At 41.1% G+C, this 18,230-nt stretch overlaps 1 protein-coding gene across 1 annotated transcript in view; it reads right to left on the reverse strand.

Annotated features, from left to right (window-relative positions):
• cobl (cordon-bleu WH2 repeat protein) overlaps positions 1-18,230 on the reverse strand; it is a 64,659-nt gene that overhangs the window by 5,266 nt on the left and 41,163 nt on the right. The window contains 7 exon segments of the mRNA XM_042490030.1: positions 61-294; positions 409-2,000; positions 2,088-2,279; positions 2,505-2,623; positions 3,931-4,252; positions 8,436-8,594; positions 12,328-12,937. Coding sequence (XP_042345964.1) covers positions 61-294; positions 409-2,000; positions 2,088-2,279; positions 2,505-2,623; positions 3,931-4,252; positions 8,436-8,594; positions 12,328-12,937 — 3,228 coding nt within the window.

Genomic DNA, 18,230 nt, shown 5'->3' on the forward strand with positions numbered 1-18,230 from the left:
CATAATTGCTCTCATTCTCATCCATCCATACATCTATAAACTGTTCTGTGTTTATCTCACCTTTTTAAGCCTGTCCCTGCCTGCGCCTGTCTGGATTGCCTCCATCAGGCTGCCATGCAGAGATGTGTCTTTCTCAACAGATCTTGAGATCACTGGTCTGAACTTTTTAACTGGCCCAAATAATGTCACTGGCGGAGGCCCAGGGGTGACACCGGTGTCTGTCACTGTGACAGAAGGTTGTGGTTCTGCATCAGGTGTCAGATGGGTGGCGTCTTTCGTCAAGTCCTTCGTGTTCTGAAGACAAGATGTAATGTATTAAGTATATGTATTTTACAGTAACAACACAGCTGTAAAAACTCTATTTTGAGACACACATACCATGAAATATTTTAAACAGGTTTTACTTACACTTGTCTGATCTTGACATACAGTCTTGGGGGCTGTGGGTGGTTTGGCAGATGAATGTGGAGGACTGCTTTGTGCAGGGCTGGGGCTGCTGAGCTGAATATGTTTAATATGATCGCTGTCATTATTGGCGATCGCATTTTTTTGGGTGGGGCCATTAGACTGAATGTGCTTATTCTTGGCTGTTTCTTTTTCCAGTGTATTAGAGCTTCCTTTGGTGAATCCAACACAACTTCCAAATCCTCCCCTGTCTGGTCTCATTTCTCCAAAATCTCTCTGGACATCTGAGACGTACTCTGGGAAGCTCATAGACCTTTTAGGACCAGGCGGGTTGGATTTAGAAGCAGAGTCATTCTCCTTATTATCTGACAAAGATGACTGGGAGGATTGGTGTGGATTCACTTTTATGGACCGACCTGATCTCTGGAAACCGATAGGAGCAGAGGACTCATGTACATTTGGGGTGAGGTTGGGTTTAAATGAGGTCTTTGGGGTGTATTTATTGATGGCAGACGCCACATATTGGCTTGAGGTTCGCCTGGACGGTTTGAGGAAGGATAGGTCTCTTTTCAGGTCTGGAAGAATAGGAGGGGGAAGGGCAGGTTTATTACTTGGCTGTTGAATGGTTTCGGACACTGGAATCTTGCTCTCCACCTCTATCTGCTCTTCTTTCGCAACATTAACGGCTCTCGCTGGTTCTTTTTCTTCTTTCACCATGTCTTTAGGCTGAGCTTTCTCTACATGTTTATCAAATAAGGTTTGCACCGTTTTCAGGTTCTCAGTGTCACTGCTCTTCAAAGTAGTTGCTGAGACTACAGTGGGAGTACTTTTCGGGCCATCTGTTCTCTCTTTAGCCTTATCAATGTGATCTTTGCTATGGAGCACAGAATTTTCTTGTCTCTCATTTGAGCTCCAAAAAGCTTTGGCTTTTCCAAGAAGAGGAGACCCCTCACTGGATTTAACTCCAGACTCTGATGAACCACCTACTCTGTTTTGGGAGATAACTCCTTTCACCATGTTTCCTTGATCATCAATCTTAATGGCACCAATAGTTAATTTGACAGATGGCTCTTCTGTAGCAGCGTGCAAGACAGAGGGTTTGGGAGGGACCACAGTGAAAGTTTTCATACCGAAGCGTGATGTGACGTTACGAGTGATTTTACCATGTGAAGTATTCTGGCTGGAGTTATTTTGGTAAAGTCTGTTCATCTCTTCATTTCTTTCTGAAGACACTGCACTCTGACTGGTTGTCTTCTTCTCTTGAAAAGACTGTGCGTTGCTTTTCACAGGTTCAGGTTTGATCTCAGTTCTTTTGCTGAATTTCTGCATGTCAACACTAGATTTTGCCGCTGATGTTGCTTTTTGTTTATCCTCTTTCACACTGTTGGTGTCAGTGATGCTCGCCTTTTTGATTTTTGTCTCTAGCATCTTGTCTTCCTTTTTATCACTTTTAGACTTGTTCTCCTGCGACTTCCTATGCTGCTCAGGTTGAGACTTAGTATTTGTACTGATGCTTTTATTAGTGTCAGCAGCTGTACAAGCATTGTTGTTTTTGTTCTGTGGCTCCAAACTTGACTGGTCACATAAGCCTGGACCTAAGATGGGGTAAGAAAAAGTCAATATAAATAAAATGCATAGCTGTTTATTTTAACTGTATTATATCAATAACACCGAGCCTGTACCTTTGCTGCCAGCTGACTCAGTCCTGATCAGTGACTTTGTCTCATGTTGTACAATGTGATGTTCATAGTCCTCCAGTACTTCATCTATGGCTGTGACTGGCACATCCATGTCAACGACAGACACCGGCACATCATTACTGTCTGTAGACATGGTATAGGGGGTCTCCTTTGCTGAGACTAGATCTATGTGATCTGGAAAAGTGGCACAAATCAAGTTTAATAGGTTAGTAGGTAATACTTTGAGCACATTTTGATATTTAAGATGATATCTATTACTAATCAAATTCCCTTGGAACAGTCACTTTTGGTCAGAGTGGTCATATGAAATGTCTCAAACCCATTGTACTTCAAACTGCACATTTGTGAGATTACTTCAAGTATATGACAAATGACTTGACCTGTGCCATGGTCCCTCACCTGCAAGGTCTGCTTCAAAATCTGCCAGAGTCTGATGGAGCTGGGCTGTGAGCTCTGGGTCGTCTTCATATTGGTCTTTTAACCTTCCTGGCTTTGCCTGTGGGCTGATGTCATCGTGCCTGTGGATGGTAAATACAAAATGTGTGTTAAACGGCACACGCACACACATACATATAAAAACACATGAGAAGAGTGCTACTACTCCATTGCAAAAAATAAAGTGGCCCACAGGAGCAGCCATAACACAAAACTCGCCATGACACCATAACTCTTATTAACAGTCAACCAGTCACCACCTTACAGCTGTTATGAACTATTGTTACATCCGGCACCCTTACCATTACTACACTGCCTCTGCACCAAAAAGGCAAAATGCAGAAGGAAAATAAATGTTAGTTTTAAATATTTTGTGCTTGTTCAAAGTTGAGTTTCATTTTTATTGGAGCATGCTGGCTCTGAAACATGCAGCTGTAAAGATATTATTACCACAGTTTAAACTTCCTTTGCTCGCTTCAAGGGTTCAACAAAGCATTCTCATGACTTACTGGAAGATTAGCCATAACAAATTGCACCAAGAGGGCCAAACCAAATAGAATTTGTCTTCTAAGAGACTTGGATTGGTCCTCTTCTCGACGATTCTGAGAAAACCGGGTTATACTGCTTTCCTGGAATACTGAGGAGCCAGCAGAATCAGGCTCTGGATTCATAAAGTTTCTGTGAGTAAGAGCATCGATCCAGGATCCCTGGTCTGGGCACATTACCATACACATTTCACAACAACTTAAAAGGCAAAACGTGATCTGGGGCAGCCTTCATTTTCCACAAAAGCCTTTGAATGAGGGCCTAGAACCATAACTATAAAAGTCCAGCACTAAAGATTGAGGGTGCCAGCTTTGACTACTGCTCAAATAAAACACATGGTGGGAACTATTGGTTATTACTGCTGGCACAGTAAGAAAGTGTGGAAAGACTTCTATAGTTAGCTCAAACAGTGATGGATCAAACATCAGGTGAAAATGCAGGTGTCAAAACTAAACCTGATCTGCAAATGCAAGAATCTGAAGTAATCATTTTTATTATCTTCCCTGCCAGGAAACCAGGATCTATTAAAAATGGATTTTAACATAAAAGGTGACAGCAATGGGAAAGATTTTGGATAGGAGATAAGTAGGAGTCGGCAAAAAGCGAATAGTGGGAAGCATGAGGCCAAAAAGATGAATGAGTAAGGTAGACACTGTGAGTCATTTCTATTCTCTTGAGGGCAATGCAGCTCTCTTAATGTGCCTTACCATCTTAAATCAGACTTTCCATCATTTAAATGGGCAAATATCACAAATTAGGTAAAAATAGATACAAAGTATATGCCTGTCAACTTTCCTCCCTCACTCTTGTTTCCTCCCTCCTCCTTCTGTGACTTCCTCTCTACCTGTGTCTTGATCCCCAGGTGGCACATCCCTCATCGCTGTCGCTGGAATTGTCCCGCACTGGTCCTAGCATTCTCTCTGCTCCACCTCCGCTACTTCCATCCAGAGACAAACTCCCATCTGGGGATGTGGGCTGGGTGTCAGATGGAGAGCTGACCATGCCTGAGTCCTCGCCCTCTGCCATGCCCTCAGAGGCAGCGTAACCCTGGTCGGGTAGGCTGCTGCCACCACTGCTGCTGCCCAAGGATGCCGTCTCCTCCTCGGGTGTTGCAGTTTCTGGTTTCGGGCAACTGGCTGTGGAGCTTTGCATGGAGTGGAGCCAAGCTGAAAGAGGATAAAGATAAATCTTAGCATCAGTATTTAAAGAATGAAAGGGTTTCCAATGTGTTGTGTATGGTGAAAGTAAGGAAATGAGAATGGGCTTGTATTGGGGTAGAAAAGTTATTTTTACTCATGCCATGCATTAACTTCAAAAAGTTTTAGACGGACTTTGTTTTTCTAAAAATCCACAAACCTTAACACTTTTGATACCTGGGAAAACACTGAGAAAAAACAGCTTAAAAATCATGAAGACACTTGAAAAGAAGCATGCAGAGCAAGCAAGAAGATCAAGAGATGGGAGAAAAGAGGGGAAAAAAAACTAAGCAAGTGTTTACGTTAGTTTCAACATTCAATATGACACCACACACACACACACAAACCAGAAAACACGAGCCAAATATACAAACACAACCCCGGAGCACAACCACTTGTGGCTTGATAAAACAACTTTAATGATGTGTGGGTGGACTAACTGTAAACAAACCCTTTTAATTAGATTTTTACAGTACTGTTTTAGGTTCCAGTGAAAGATAGTATTGCTTCGTACTCTCTCATCTCTTTAGTACAGTCATGCCCTGGTCAGTCCTGCGGGTTTTGGAGAACTTATTTGGTCTGTTACTGATCCCATTGAACTCTAGACCAAAAGAATTAAAATCAATGTACCATTTGTTAGGTTTTCAGCAGCTCAGACAGTGTGCACAGCACTGGGAACTCAACAGAGGATTCTTTAAAACGAGTTTAACAGTGAGTGACCTTGCTTGTAATACCAGGTGTTTGAGTGTGTGCATGCATGCTGGCATTCATTGTGTTCCAATATGTCTTTCTGTGTGTGTGTGTGTGTGTGTGTGTGTGTGTACTAGGCCAGTCAGTTTTGGGCCTGGTCCTAATGGTGTGGAGAGAACAGTCAGTTCCAGGAGATGTGGTGATGACTCACAGGGCTGTCCTCCCAGCTCCTTCCCAGCAACAGCTTAGTCATGCCAGCTACAGCCACAATCAGCACACACACACAAACACACACACACACACACACACACACACACACGCACGCACGTGCACGTATACACACACTGTATTATGCACATATACACACACAGTATTATGCTCTCATACCTTTACAGACGTATATGCTTGCATTACGAACACACAAGTAAACATCCACACACAGTTTTAAAACTTCCAGTTCAATATGACCTCAGGCACATGCTTCAGTTAAAGCCAAACAAAAAGTGTCCCACGCAAATCAATACCGTGACGTGTTACTTGTCAAAATCCAACCACGGCATCCCGTGCACAAACCAAAAACCAAAGACCTTAAAGCTTGCTCAAGTCTTCAACTGTTTAATTGAAAAATAGCTTTCAAACATACATTCTGTGTTTCAATCACAACACTGATTGCCTTTATAGATAGGTTTGTGTTTATAAGCACAGGGTCAATGAGTGCACATCCCCTTATAAGGTCACACATTTGTACCATAACTCAATTGCTTAGAACTTGCAAAAGACAAATCATATTTTACATACATAAACTGAATAAAATCTGTGACACCACAATAGTTGCATTCATATGGTAACAGCACAAGTCATATGATAAACACAAGGGCTCCACTCTCTAAACACAGTCACCACACAAAAAGAGCATTTTGCTTAACATGAATCTAATAATATGGTGCTCAAAACTGTAAACAGCTTTCATGAAACAGTTTATGTTTTTCAGCCAAAGATCCAAATGATACCATTTTTTCTTTGAATCCCAAACACAGAATGTAACAAAAAAGGGTAGTTTAGGATCCCTACCCATCATATAAAATCAAGCTGTAAAGCATCTATGCAACTGTAAGGCTCTGCAATACAGAGTTCCTACACATTTTCCATTTCAAAATGTCTCTGTATATTTTTCAGACCATATTTGACATCGGAGTACAGAATAGGCATCTGAAAACTTACATTTACCTACTCTAACTGTTAAAGCTACACTCCTATGCAAAAAGATGGACAACTTTCCATTGTCAAACATACTTACACTATTATCATATTCATAGTAATACTGTAATGTTTTTCATATCAATAAGAGGATAGAAAATAAGTTAAATAATTTAATTTTCAGGATCTGTGTAGCTGTTTTTATTCACTGTGTCCACTAAAACAATGATAAACACAGCCTTAAAGGTCTCCTCATACATTAAAGACAGAAGTCTGTTTACCTCTCTAATAAATGCAACACTTATTAACTCATGAATGATCAAACAAGCTAAATATTTGGTTATTTATGATGCTAATTATATGTGCAATTCAAAGATATTGCTTTAAAACTAATGTAGTCATGGATGTCTGGATTTGGTATAGTTATATGGCTGGCTTTTGATGACATCCATCTCCCTCTGGTCCACACTGTCTCACATATTGGTAAACATTTTGGCTGCTGGATGCCAAAGCTGCTCGCTGAGCAGAATCGTTATTATTTTTAAGGTGGTATTGGAAGATAGAATAGATGTTGTGGAGATGTTCTGTGTATTATTATTATTGTTATTATTTCCCCTGGGGGCAATACTCTGGAAACAGATATTTTTCCATAATTTTTCAAATCTAGAAATTACTAAAATAATTCCATACTTTTCATACCTGACAAACGTCCTACAACAAATCAGTGTGTACCTCCATTCTCTTTTCTAAGTACACAGTTATGAGCTTCCCTTGGAAAGAGCTCTTTTATTTCATACACTCATCTTTAAAATACATGAGGCACAACTACCTAAAAACAACATGCCATTGAAAGATCATCCTGTCCACAGTATTGCCAAAGGCAGCATGCATTCAGGTCTCAGATTTCTAAACCAAGCCACAGCACCAAGCACAGAGAGAGAAACATACACTGTCCAACTATTGATCCAGATATCATGTCACCAAAATATTGGCGGATAGATATCGCATGGCCTTGCCTCATAGCCTCATTTGAGCGCGTCACTCATCAATCACGCTGTAACTGATACGTCCAGGATTTAGCTCATCTGTCACTGTATCGTCCTCTAACCACATTCTGTGTTCACTTTTAACTCAGCTCCGATCTCATGCATAATTGATAACAACCAGCAGATCAGGTTGAAATACAAAACCACCAACAGTATATACATACATTTGTAAAAAAGAAGAAGAAATTCAATGCAAAGGTTTAAGAGTGAAACTTAAGAGCACTTCTTGCTTTCACTTCATTTTGTGTCCTCATCAGGATGAAATCTAAACCATCACAAGGACAGATGCAATTAGGCTGCTGCAAAGTGGCTTCTGTGAGGCACTGTGACGCCAAGTCAAAGCAAGTGATAACATAAATGAAACCAATAAAATCATGATAGCAATGAGATCATGACAACATATACAAGAGTACAGAAGAAACAGTGGAAATTTTCTTAAAAAGAGTAGGAGGAGGAGGAGGTGAACATGAGAGGGAAGTCCAGCAGAAATAAGAGGAGACGACAAGAGGCAAAGGTAACGGATTGGATTGGGTTTTCGGATGACGGAAGGGTCAAGCCAGAGAGAGACTTCAGGAGTGTTTGGAGCGTAGACGCACAGGCCCACAGCAGTACACTATAAAGCAGGGTGCGGGGTTTTGGAGTGAAGAAAAGAACAGATGAGATTTAAGATAGATAGATCATGAACATCACATTTAGCGGGGATGGCACTGAAAACAGTATTCAGAGAAAAACCTGTAAGTGAAGGAAGAAATCGAAGACAGTAAGCAGTGAAATGAAAAACAATAACATACAAAGACACTAGAAGTGGCTTACATACAGTTCTCCTCTATTAGAAATCTAATACTCCCCTGTACAGTATAAATGCAACAAAAAGCCACTCCAGCTGATTGGAGCTGACCCCAGTCTTGACCTTTTGGACCCAGAAGAAATAACTAGGCTTGCAGGTTGACATTTATAGATATGAAGAACCTTGACCTCACATGGACCCAGTATCACTTAACAATTCAGCTGCCCAGGTCGTTGATGGAGAAATTGAAAGAATGTAAGGACTGTGTGCACACATGCGCAGAAAAAAAGATTTGGCAGTAAGGGGTAGTTACAAATACAAGCTCTGATTGGAACAACTGAAATAAACGTTAGAGAACCAGGAGAGCGGCTTCTAGGAAAGAAAAGAAGTGAAAGAGTGAAGGAAAAGGAGACGCAGTCCATCTGGAACCTACACTGGGGAGCTGCTTCCTCCACCTCCGTAAGACTCTGCAGGGAGCTGCTCTCTGTGGGCTCAATGGGAGGGGGGGGCAGGGTAGGGGGTGAGACAAGCTGTGGTGGCTCCTGGGCGGGGGAGCGACGAGGTTTGGGTGGCACCGGTCGATCAGCAGTTCCTGGAGGAGAAACAGCATGCAGGCAGGGAAGGCACTGATTGTCATGTTTGTAATAAAATGAAAGAAAGAAACATCTTACATGCAAACTTCTTATCAAACTCAATGTAGCACAGAAAACATTATGTAATCATCAACATCTTTGTGTTTTATTTATTCTGGCAACGTCTTCTGTGTTTTCGTGCTGCATTTTTTAGAGACTGCTTGTTATTCAAACAGTGGTTTCTTTATCCGCGGATTTTCTGGTGATGGAGTTTGAGTTTCTGTGGGCAGAACTCCTTCCTTTGTATGCTGAGCCATGGAGGTTATCATGGCTAGAGTGCTCTTAGCTACTCGTGTGTTTATAGTACATTCATTTGGAAGTTTTTTTTACCATTTCTCCTGTCGAATTTCAATATTTACTTGACTATTTTATGCGGTAGAGGGCCTAACCTTGGCAAGAAAAGTCTGTCAAATATCAGCTGAAGTTTCTAGAAGAGTGACAGCAACAACAGGCTCGTAGCTACATTTCAGCTCAGATAAATCCTGTTTCCTGTAAAAACTTAGATAACAATAAATGTGTGCCCAGAGCAGAACTGTTGCTTTATTTATTAGCTCTATGCTCAGGCCACTTTCCTACTTGTAATTCAAACACTCACAAATGCTTGTGAAACGTTAATACATTTTTGGAATTCATAGTCATTATGATATTGAGAATGAATACATTTTAAATCTGGCTGTTAAAGGGTTACTTTGTATTTTTCTTTTTCATCTGGACTCTATTTACCCATGCTGTTGTTTTCTAAGTCACTAATCACAACAACAAAATTTAAAATTGAGTGAGACCACTACAGCTGGCACCTGCTTATTTTTTGCCGCCAACAGACTCAGATAATTGTTCATAATGTCTGAGAAAGCAACCAGACTACCTTTCAATAAATAATTATTATATCATCATAAAAGAAACTTTGACAAAAACAAAATAAAGCTCACAGAAACTGTCTCAGTTCATCTTTCCATTGTTCTAACATTCACCAACTCTGATATGATTAAAATAAAGCCTTAATCGACCCAGTAAGATATGAAAATATGCTGACTCTTAACATGCTAAAATTACTATTTATCTTATGGAGTCTGGTGATTTTGGAAATGGCGATTTTGGGGGTGTTTGTAGTTAATCAAATCTTACTGTTTAACAAAAAGGTTCATCTCTGTAGGAATCCTATTTATAATATTGTTACACTGCAGCCTGAATTGCAGCTGCTGGCTGCAGTCCTCTTGCTCAATACTGGACTAATAAAAAAAAAAAAGTTTTTCCTTTCTGCCACTTCAATCAAAACTGCTTTGTAACTGAATGCCTAGGTTAAGAAAAACAAAATACAATAGCATTCATGAACTGTTAAGTTGCCAGAATGGCCAGAATAGCTGCAGGTGATGTCCATCAGTAATAGAAAGTAGCCTGAAGGTGAAATCAAAATGTTACACGTGATTATTACTTAAAAGGCAAGCCCACGCCCAAGTCATAACGAAACCAACTGAGTTAATTTAATGAAGTAATGTGGCTGTTAATGTAAAAGAGGCATAAAGAAAGGAAGTAAAGAGATGTGTAATATAGCAGACTATGATACACAAAGCACCAGAGACAGGTGACGCTAAAAGGAGTGTGGACTGATGAATGGGATAAAGTCAATCTGGATAACATATTGCATTGCAGGGGCAAAAGCACAATTACTATAAAACAGCACTGTTGAAATACAGCTACCTAAAAGTCCCTCTAAGACCAGTGATACATCAGCATGCTGTGTCTTAGTCAGCAGGTGCTGTCGATGTGCTAGTTTATCTGTTTACTCTGCTGTCGACAATAGGAAGGAACTGAAACAGCATGGAGGGCTGAGATGATAAACAACACCATCATAACCTTGACAGCTCCTGGAGCGCGCGCGCGCGCGCGCGCGCGCGCACACACACACACACACACACACACACACACACACACACACACACACACACACACAGAGTTGACTCCTTTCCTGTAAAACCCTAAAATTGCCCTGATGCTAATCTTTCAACGAACTGTCTTTTTTCCTCACGTGTTTCTCATAAAGAAAGATCTGAATAAGCACACACGGACATACTCACTGCACTGATGCCTTCACTAAATAACAGTATGCTTAATGTCAACGCAGTCTCAAAAACACAAGCACTATATCATGTTGTCAGTATCAACCAGTGGAGGTTGCTTGACTAGATTTAACCACTTATTTACATTTGAGCCTGTCCTGCTTTAGAATTAGAGATCATCACAAAGCTTTCCCAAAGCAACAACATACAATTTACAGTGTGACACACATATCAAGTCTTGCTTAAATGAAACCTACAGAAGTGAAAGAGTAAATAAAACTAGTAAATGTACTCCCTGCATTTCCTCTCTGCCTATATTGGCGTGATCGCACTGCCCTACACTGTACATGCAGGCTGTAGCTGTCTAGCCCTGATGTGTGAAGCAGCACTGCAAAATATGTTTTGTTCATGTATAACAAAGCACAGTTGTCAGATTGCACTGAAGAACATCCAGTTCATAGTTGCTGCATGTGAAAAGTTGATGTTGAGGTTGTGTGTAGGATACAAATGACTGTTTGCGAGAATGTGCCTTTCGTAATAAAACAATTTTTCACTACAAATACACATTTGAATCGGGGAATACTTTCTATCACATTGTAAAGTTAAAGCAAAAGAGAAGAGAGAAGGTGTTGCACTGTCAGCAGTGTCAGCAGAAAGGAAAAAGAGAAGAAGCTAGGTTTATAAATTTATTAATGATCCTCGTGCTGTCTCTTTTATCCTGACTAATGCAATAACCTCCTCATACTTCATCCTTTCTCTTGCTTTCATCCGCCTGTCCATCATTCTCCTCTCCTTAAACCCCTCTAGTCCCCTTGTTTCTACCTTGCTATGCTGTCATGCAGCTGCCAAAACCTTCCCATGCTCCTTTCTCTGAACTCTGTTCTGGTACCCTCACCTTTCTCATCCCCTTTTCTTAGGTCTACGGCTCTCTCATCTCTGCTCCTGTCAGACACCACCGCCCTCCGCTGCAATCTGACTTTGCTACGGAGAAAGATCTAGGTTATATAGAGATCAATACAAGGCCAGCTGAAGTTCAAGTAGATCCGGTTTAAATCTATGATGGCTCTGTCTGTCTTTGTATCTGCCAGCTTTGACGGTTTGTGTGAATGTCTGCATGCATATGAGAGAAATAGAGAGAGAGAGAAATAAAGAAGGGGTTGAGAAAGACAGAAAAAAGAAAGAAAGATAAGTAGAATGTGAGAGATTTATAAAGGCAGGCGTGAGACAAGGACTGTATTGTCTCATAGGCTGTGATGAAAACCAGCTCCACTAGTTCCTGTACTTCACCCATGATGCACGCACACATGCATGCACGCACGCACACATGCATGCACGCACGCACACATGCACGCTCGCTCGCACACACACAGCACACGCACGCACGCAGTGCACGCACACACAGTCTTTCACCAGGTAATATACGTCATTCTTAGGTTTCAGACATGTGACAGTTCACTTCTCCAGGGGAGAACTGCTTTGCTGCTTTCGAGGGAGAAAATGTCTTCAGACTGTTTCCCGTCTTTGACATACAGAGAGTGTTTACTATCACTGTGATCAACGGCAAGTTCATTTAATCTAAAATCTGTGCCAGGTGCTAGTTTTTGAGTGTCTGTTGTAACACTGTGTAGATATTTACCCATTGTGCTGTGTCTGTTGTTCTCAACTTCATCCAGTTTCAGGTTTATGGCCGACTCAGTCTCCGACCTGGAGCTGCTGGTCGAGGTTGCCTCTTGATTCAATTTGGCAGCTGTGCTGCTGGCCTTTTCCGATCCCTCCACCCTGCTGCTGAAGCTTTTCGTAGCAGGTTGGACGGGCACAGACCCGCTCGCTGTGCTGCTGGTGAGGGTGCTGCAGTACGAAACAGCTTGGTCTAGGTCAGCGTCTGAGTCGTCAAGGCCATGGCTGAGGTCAGAGCTAGAATCCTGGACAGCTAGGCTGTCGGTGGTGCTGCTGCTTGGGGTCGGGGAATTGGCAGTTGGGGTGGCAGCGCACACAGGTGGAGGTTGTACTGCTGTTTTCGAGGGGACTGGTTTTACTGTTTGCATTACCACAATGGTAGCAGGGACAGTGTCTGACGGTGCAACCTTGCTACGAAAGGCTGGGGTAGGTGTTTCAGTAACATGGCTATCAGGGGTGGGAGCAGCAGAGGTTGAAGTGTGGCTGAGGCCTGGGGTGATGGAATCTGGGGTGGGTGGAGGGGCTGGAGCCTTTCTTTTCCTCTGCTGGCTTTCTGAGCCAAGGCCCATCTGATAGAAAATAAGTGGTAAAAAAGGAGAGAGACAGTAGAAAGTTAATTTATAAGAGCACCTTGTGTTTGTGCATGTGTGTGTGTGTGTGTGTGTGTGTGTGTGTGTGTGTGTGTGTGTGTGTGTGTGTGGTCTAACTATAAATCAGCCTGTCTACTATAACTGAAGTAGAGTTTACTACTGAGTAATTAAATCAAGTGCAGTTCTGGCAGGCATCTGAGTCTTCAAATCCATCAGAGTGCCAACATTCCTTTTAAATTATCCTACAAAACATATAAGGTCTGGCAGAGACATAGTTAATGGGACGCAGTAGTATTGCGACAGTACATCGTGATACTGTTTGTGTATTTTACTGCAGTGTTTCTCATAATATTTCGCAGGGACATTAAAGCACGATTCGCATGTAATGCTGTCTTGCTGTCTTGCTACTTGTAACACTGAACCATTGGTCACCTCAGGGGATAAAGTGACAGCTCAGTTATTAGCAAAATTATGTAATTTCTTGTGTGAAAACACAAAACAAAACCATTTAGACACTCTTGTCATGTTGCTCCTGGATCTCCAAACACTCTGTCAGTGCAGCTCAAACACAATTATTTGCAAGGTACAACTTGAGTCACTCAGCAAGAAGTCAATGATAGGGAAAAAGCGAAATGGCATCAAGTGAAATTTGGCTCAGTGGGAACAAGTAGTTCAACGGAAACCTGTCAACGGATATTTCATAACATTAAGATTGTTTTCTGTTTTTCATCATGATTGGGATGGTTGGAGTTTTGGGGGTTTTTTTACATTGAAGTCTGCTGGTGAGGAAGGAGAGAGAGAGAGAGAGAGAGAGAGAGAGAGAGAGGGAGAAAGAGAGAAAGGGGGGGAGGGTAAAACCATGAATCATCAACAAACTAAAAAATGGGAAATTATCTGTCTTATTCCATAGGGAGATGAGACCATTCACACCTGCCTGTGCAAGTTGATCTCACTCACTGTGAAGTCAGTTTTCTAAGAATTGATTTATAAGTGCCATTGGCAGGTTTCAACAGCATACATGTCCTTATTTCTAAGAAATCCCAATCACTGCTGCTGAGTTCAACTTTTCTTCACTCTGTAACTCTAAAGAGAGAACATGCCTGGAGCTGCATGTAGCGTTGCATCATGCAGCAGGACAAGTGAGAGATCAGGCCACCTTGCTTTCCTGCAGGCAAACTGGGTTCACACATGTGAACTCGATGAACTCTCTGCATGGCATGCTATGGAAATCCAAATGGGCCCCCAACTGGTTGTCTTTCTCTTCCTTGGTCTCCCGCTTCTCTCCCTCTCTGGCATTCATACATACATGAATACAGACATACCAGTGGATGTGGGCCAAAGTTGAAGCTGAAATGGATGACTGACTTGCCTATGAAGATAGATGTGTGTGTGTGTGTGTGTGTGTGTGTGTGTGTGTGTGTGTTTGTGTTTATGTATGTGTTCCCCTGCAGAGTGAAACATAAGACTGCAGCCAAGCCCTGCTATGAAAGGAAGAGAGCGGTGGCTTCGACTCACTCATGCACACACACTTTTCTATATGACGGTATGAGCACATATGCTCTCTGTGCACACACATGAGAAGGTGTATATCTTATATCTCAGTCTGAGTCAGGGTGTATGGATTAGGGAGTTGTTAAGGGTTGCAGGGTTAAGTGTGTGCTGCTCTCATGGTCTTATTGGCGCCATGACTGGGAACACAGCATGTACTTAAGATTGTTAGAGGCTAAAGCCAAGTCTCAAAACTGTATTATACCACATTCAAGGTCACACTATACATTAAGTTAAGCTGACTGTGTAATATGATTATGAAAACACTGTGTTTATGCGTGTTGTTTACCGATTTTATGTATTCAGCTGTTTTTTTAAATATGTTACACAAAAATAGAACAGTTGTATGTCACCCAGAAAGCTGTTTTTTAACAGCATGTATTGCTGCAAGCTAGAGACAAGATATGGCAACTTCTGCTCATGTCTCAAGTCAACCTCATGCCATGACATCACAAGTCAAGTCACAACAAAGAAAAGGATAACCAAAGTGTCAAGTGGATTCTCAAGTCCTGACGCCTTAAGTACAGTCAAGTCATGTTGCATCAGATCACAGGCAGAAACAATGTCAAATGAAATCAAGGCAAATCTGTGGAAGTGAGTGATGATTTCACTTTAGAGCTGTTTTTTTCACATTTTACTACTAAATAGAGTATAATGATTACAGATTGAAGTGAAGTGATAACTGTGAATACACAGAGATGCTTAACACCTCTTTTCACTCTCATTTACTGGTTTTAAAATGCATCAATTGTATAGTAGGTCAGCCATTGAAATGTTATTGAAAACTTCAGTTTGTTATCACAAGGAGCCAAATTCATGGATCATATATTAAATATCTGCAAGGCTCAAATAATCAAAGTCCTTTCTCACTGTTTATCCTGATAGACTCTTGCTACAAGAAACCCTCAACAAGTCACCAGAAGTCCATTTATTTCTGATGATGAACAAAGGATTTTGGGACATCATCAGCAACCATCTGATTACCTGGCATCTTTGTTAGCATGCCAATGTGATTTTGTTTGTTCTACAGGAACTCCACTAACGAGAGCAAGATAGAAAGCATGATGACAGCTGCTCTTTCCTTACCAGCTTTCCTGTGCTCTGCAGTGTTTTGTCTCATAAATGGTGCTTGGACAGAAGACTGCTTAGATCTATTATTGAGAGCAATGAGCTCTGTGGTTAAATGTTGTTGTTTTGTTTATTATTTCATGCTCACTTATATGTTAGTTAAAAATGTAGTTAAAAGAATGAAACAAATACATTGCAGACATTTTTTGGACAATTTGGACACGTAATCACTCACAACTGGTCAGGACAGAGCACCAACACCAATCAATGTACACATCCTCCACAAGCAGTTATCAACCAACATCCTAATTTGCTTGAACACCTTCTTATTTTTCTCTTCTTGTTTGGTTTTGTATAGCCTCTAATTGAATAATGACTGAGAAACAACAAAACATATGTGGACATGGGCATATTTTAAAGGGAATGCGACTTTATACAAAAGCACACAGAAGGCCATGCAAGGACATACTGGTGTGTCCATTAAATTTTCCACTCCATGGTTTGAGAGGCGAAGGGCCCCATGTTGGAGCATGTTGATCAGATAGGGCCACCCATGGAGGCTTCAACCTGGTGGCGTGACCACTCATCAGTTGTTTTGAAGGACTCTTGATGGGTGAGGGGCTTTGTTACAGGGCAACATTACAACGCTTATGTGGAATGTGAAATAGAGTATGTGTGTGCATGAGAGGGGGTTAAATGGTATATGTGTGTGCTTGTGCATGCAATCATACATGCGTGTGTGTGTGTTCACGGCTGTATGTGTACGTATGTGCGTGTCATTGATAATAATAGCAGCTGAACTGTCTCAGCACAGAGGGCACAGAGGTCAAAAACATCCTAACAGTAGGCTGGAAGACAGTTAGCGTGTTGTAGGATTATTGTGGGTCTGTATGTATTATAATGAACATGCGTGGGCATGTGGGATATATGATGAAAGGAGTTGTTATAAGTCCTAACAATGTGTGTGTGTGTGTGTGTGTAGGGGGTGGGCCTAGGGGGTGGGGGGAGTGGGGCTAGAAGCGTGGAAGAGGCTAGCTGAGGATAAGGAGACACATGGCTGACCCAGTTCCATTGTCGTCTACTTTGTCCTACTAACCCACTGAAATTTAATGTTTTGTTTAATGTTTAAAGTTTTAGGTAAGGTGTTAGAGGATCAGAGTAGAAATAGCAAGTTTTCACATTTTAATGTAATAATTTTGCTGTGACATATTACATGAGTGATTTATCAACCATCAAATCAAATTAAGATAGTGGATTCAGATAACACGTATTCGCCATGTGGATAACAAAGGGTATTATTCACTGATTGCTTTCTAATTATAATCCATTATAGATCAGTAATTACCTCTCTAGAACTGCAATACACAGTCAATACATCCTGACTGTGTGTGGATCCCCCCCCCCCCCTCGCCGCCACACACACATTAAGATACAGCCAGTTGACACACACATACATAACTTCATTTGTTTGTCCCATCTGTCCTGCCTGGTTTCATACACAAGATGTTTTGACAGCTTCAAGTGCAAATAGATCCTGTCCTACATAGACAGCATGGCAGTGGGACGAGTTTCCCTATCCCAGGCCCCCACCTCACACTTTCACATCTTCAAGGTCAGTGCGTAAGAATAGAAAGCTTGTAGTGCCTACCTACTGTACACTTAAGTCACCACAACCACAAGACCAAGCACACAACACAGGACACTTCCTGCAGTGATATGAACAGTATTAATGTTTTTAGTAGGCATCTGATGACAAAGGCCCTAATCAGTAACAGTATCAGTAAGTAAATTAGGTAGGAAAAAAGATTATGTATAATATTTAATTAATTACTGTAATTTTTGTCATCTGTGTTATTCCATTGCATCAGTCAACTTTACACCCACACTCTACTGATGTTCAATACGCGGGGGTACAACAAACACACTGCAAAAGATCTAGTGTTAAAGGAATACTGCACCCCCATGTCTTCATGAAGAAAATTTTGTTTTTCTCACATGCCCTTAGTGAATAAACATCCAGAAACTGGAAAAAATCTTGATGGATTGAAGTCATAGTTGACCATGTTTAACAACGACAAAACAAAGTCAAAATGTCTGTTTATAAACTCTCACACACAACTCGTTCAGTATAATGCAAGTTTCATTTATCAAGTCCTATGCTCATTATTGTTATATTTAGTCTAATATTGTGTGACTTTGGTGAACCCAAACTAACCCTTTAAAACACCAAAGTCTCACAATAAGTCTCGCAATAAAACAAACAAAGTGACTGTGTTCAGTGAAATAAAATTACTGTTTTTGTCAATGGAGTTTGGCTTTGAAGAGAGCATAGATAAGTTTCACTATCTGTTCAGTTTCCATTAGAAAAAGCACCACTGCATAAATAAAACTTGGTTTATATCGCAAGAGTTGTGTGAGAGTTTGTAAATGGGTATTTATCAAGAATTTTCTCTATTCTTGGATTCTTTGTTCACTAATCTTGTTTATATTCATATTATGATCAGAATATAACATTTTATATTACATCTTTTTGTTGATTACATTGAGGGCTTTATATGAGTCGTAAATATATGTACATTGCCATACTAACACCAGAGCACCTGCTGTTTTCAGCGATAGAACCAATTAACAAAAACAGCAGCTCTATGGGAAAGAT

The sequence above is a fragment of the Plectropomus leopardus genome, chromosome 7 (assembly GCF_008729295.1).
Source record: "Plectropomus leopardus isolate mb chromosome 7, YSFRI_Pleo_2.0, whole genome shotgun sequence".
NCBI lineage: Eukaryota > Metazoa > Chordata > Actinopteri > Perciformes > Serranidae > Plectropomus > Plectropomus leopardus.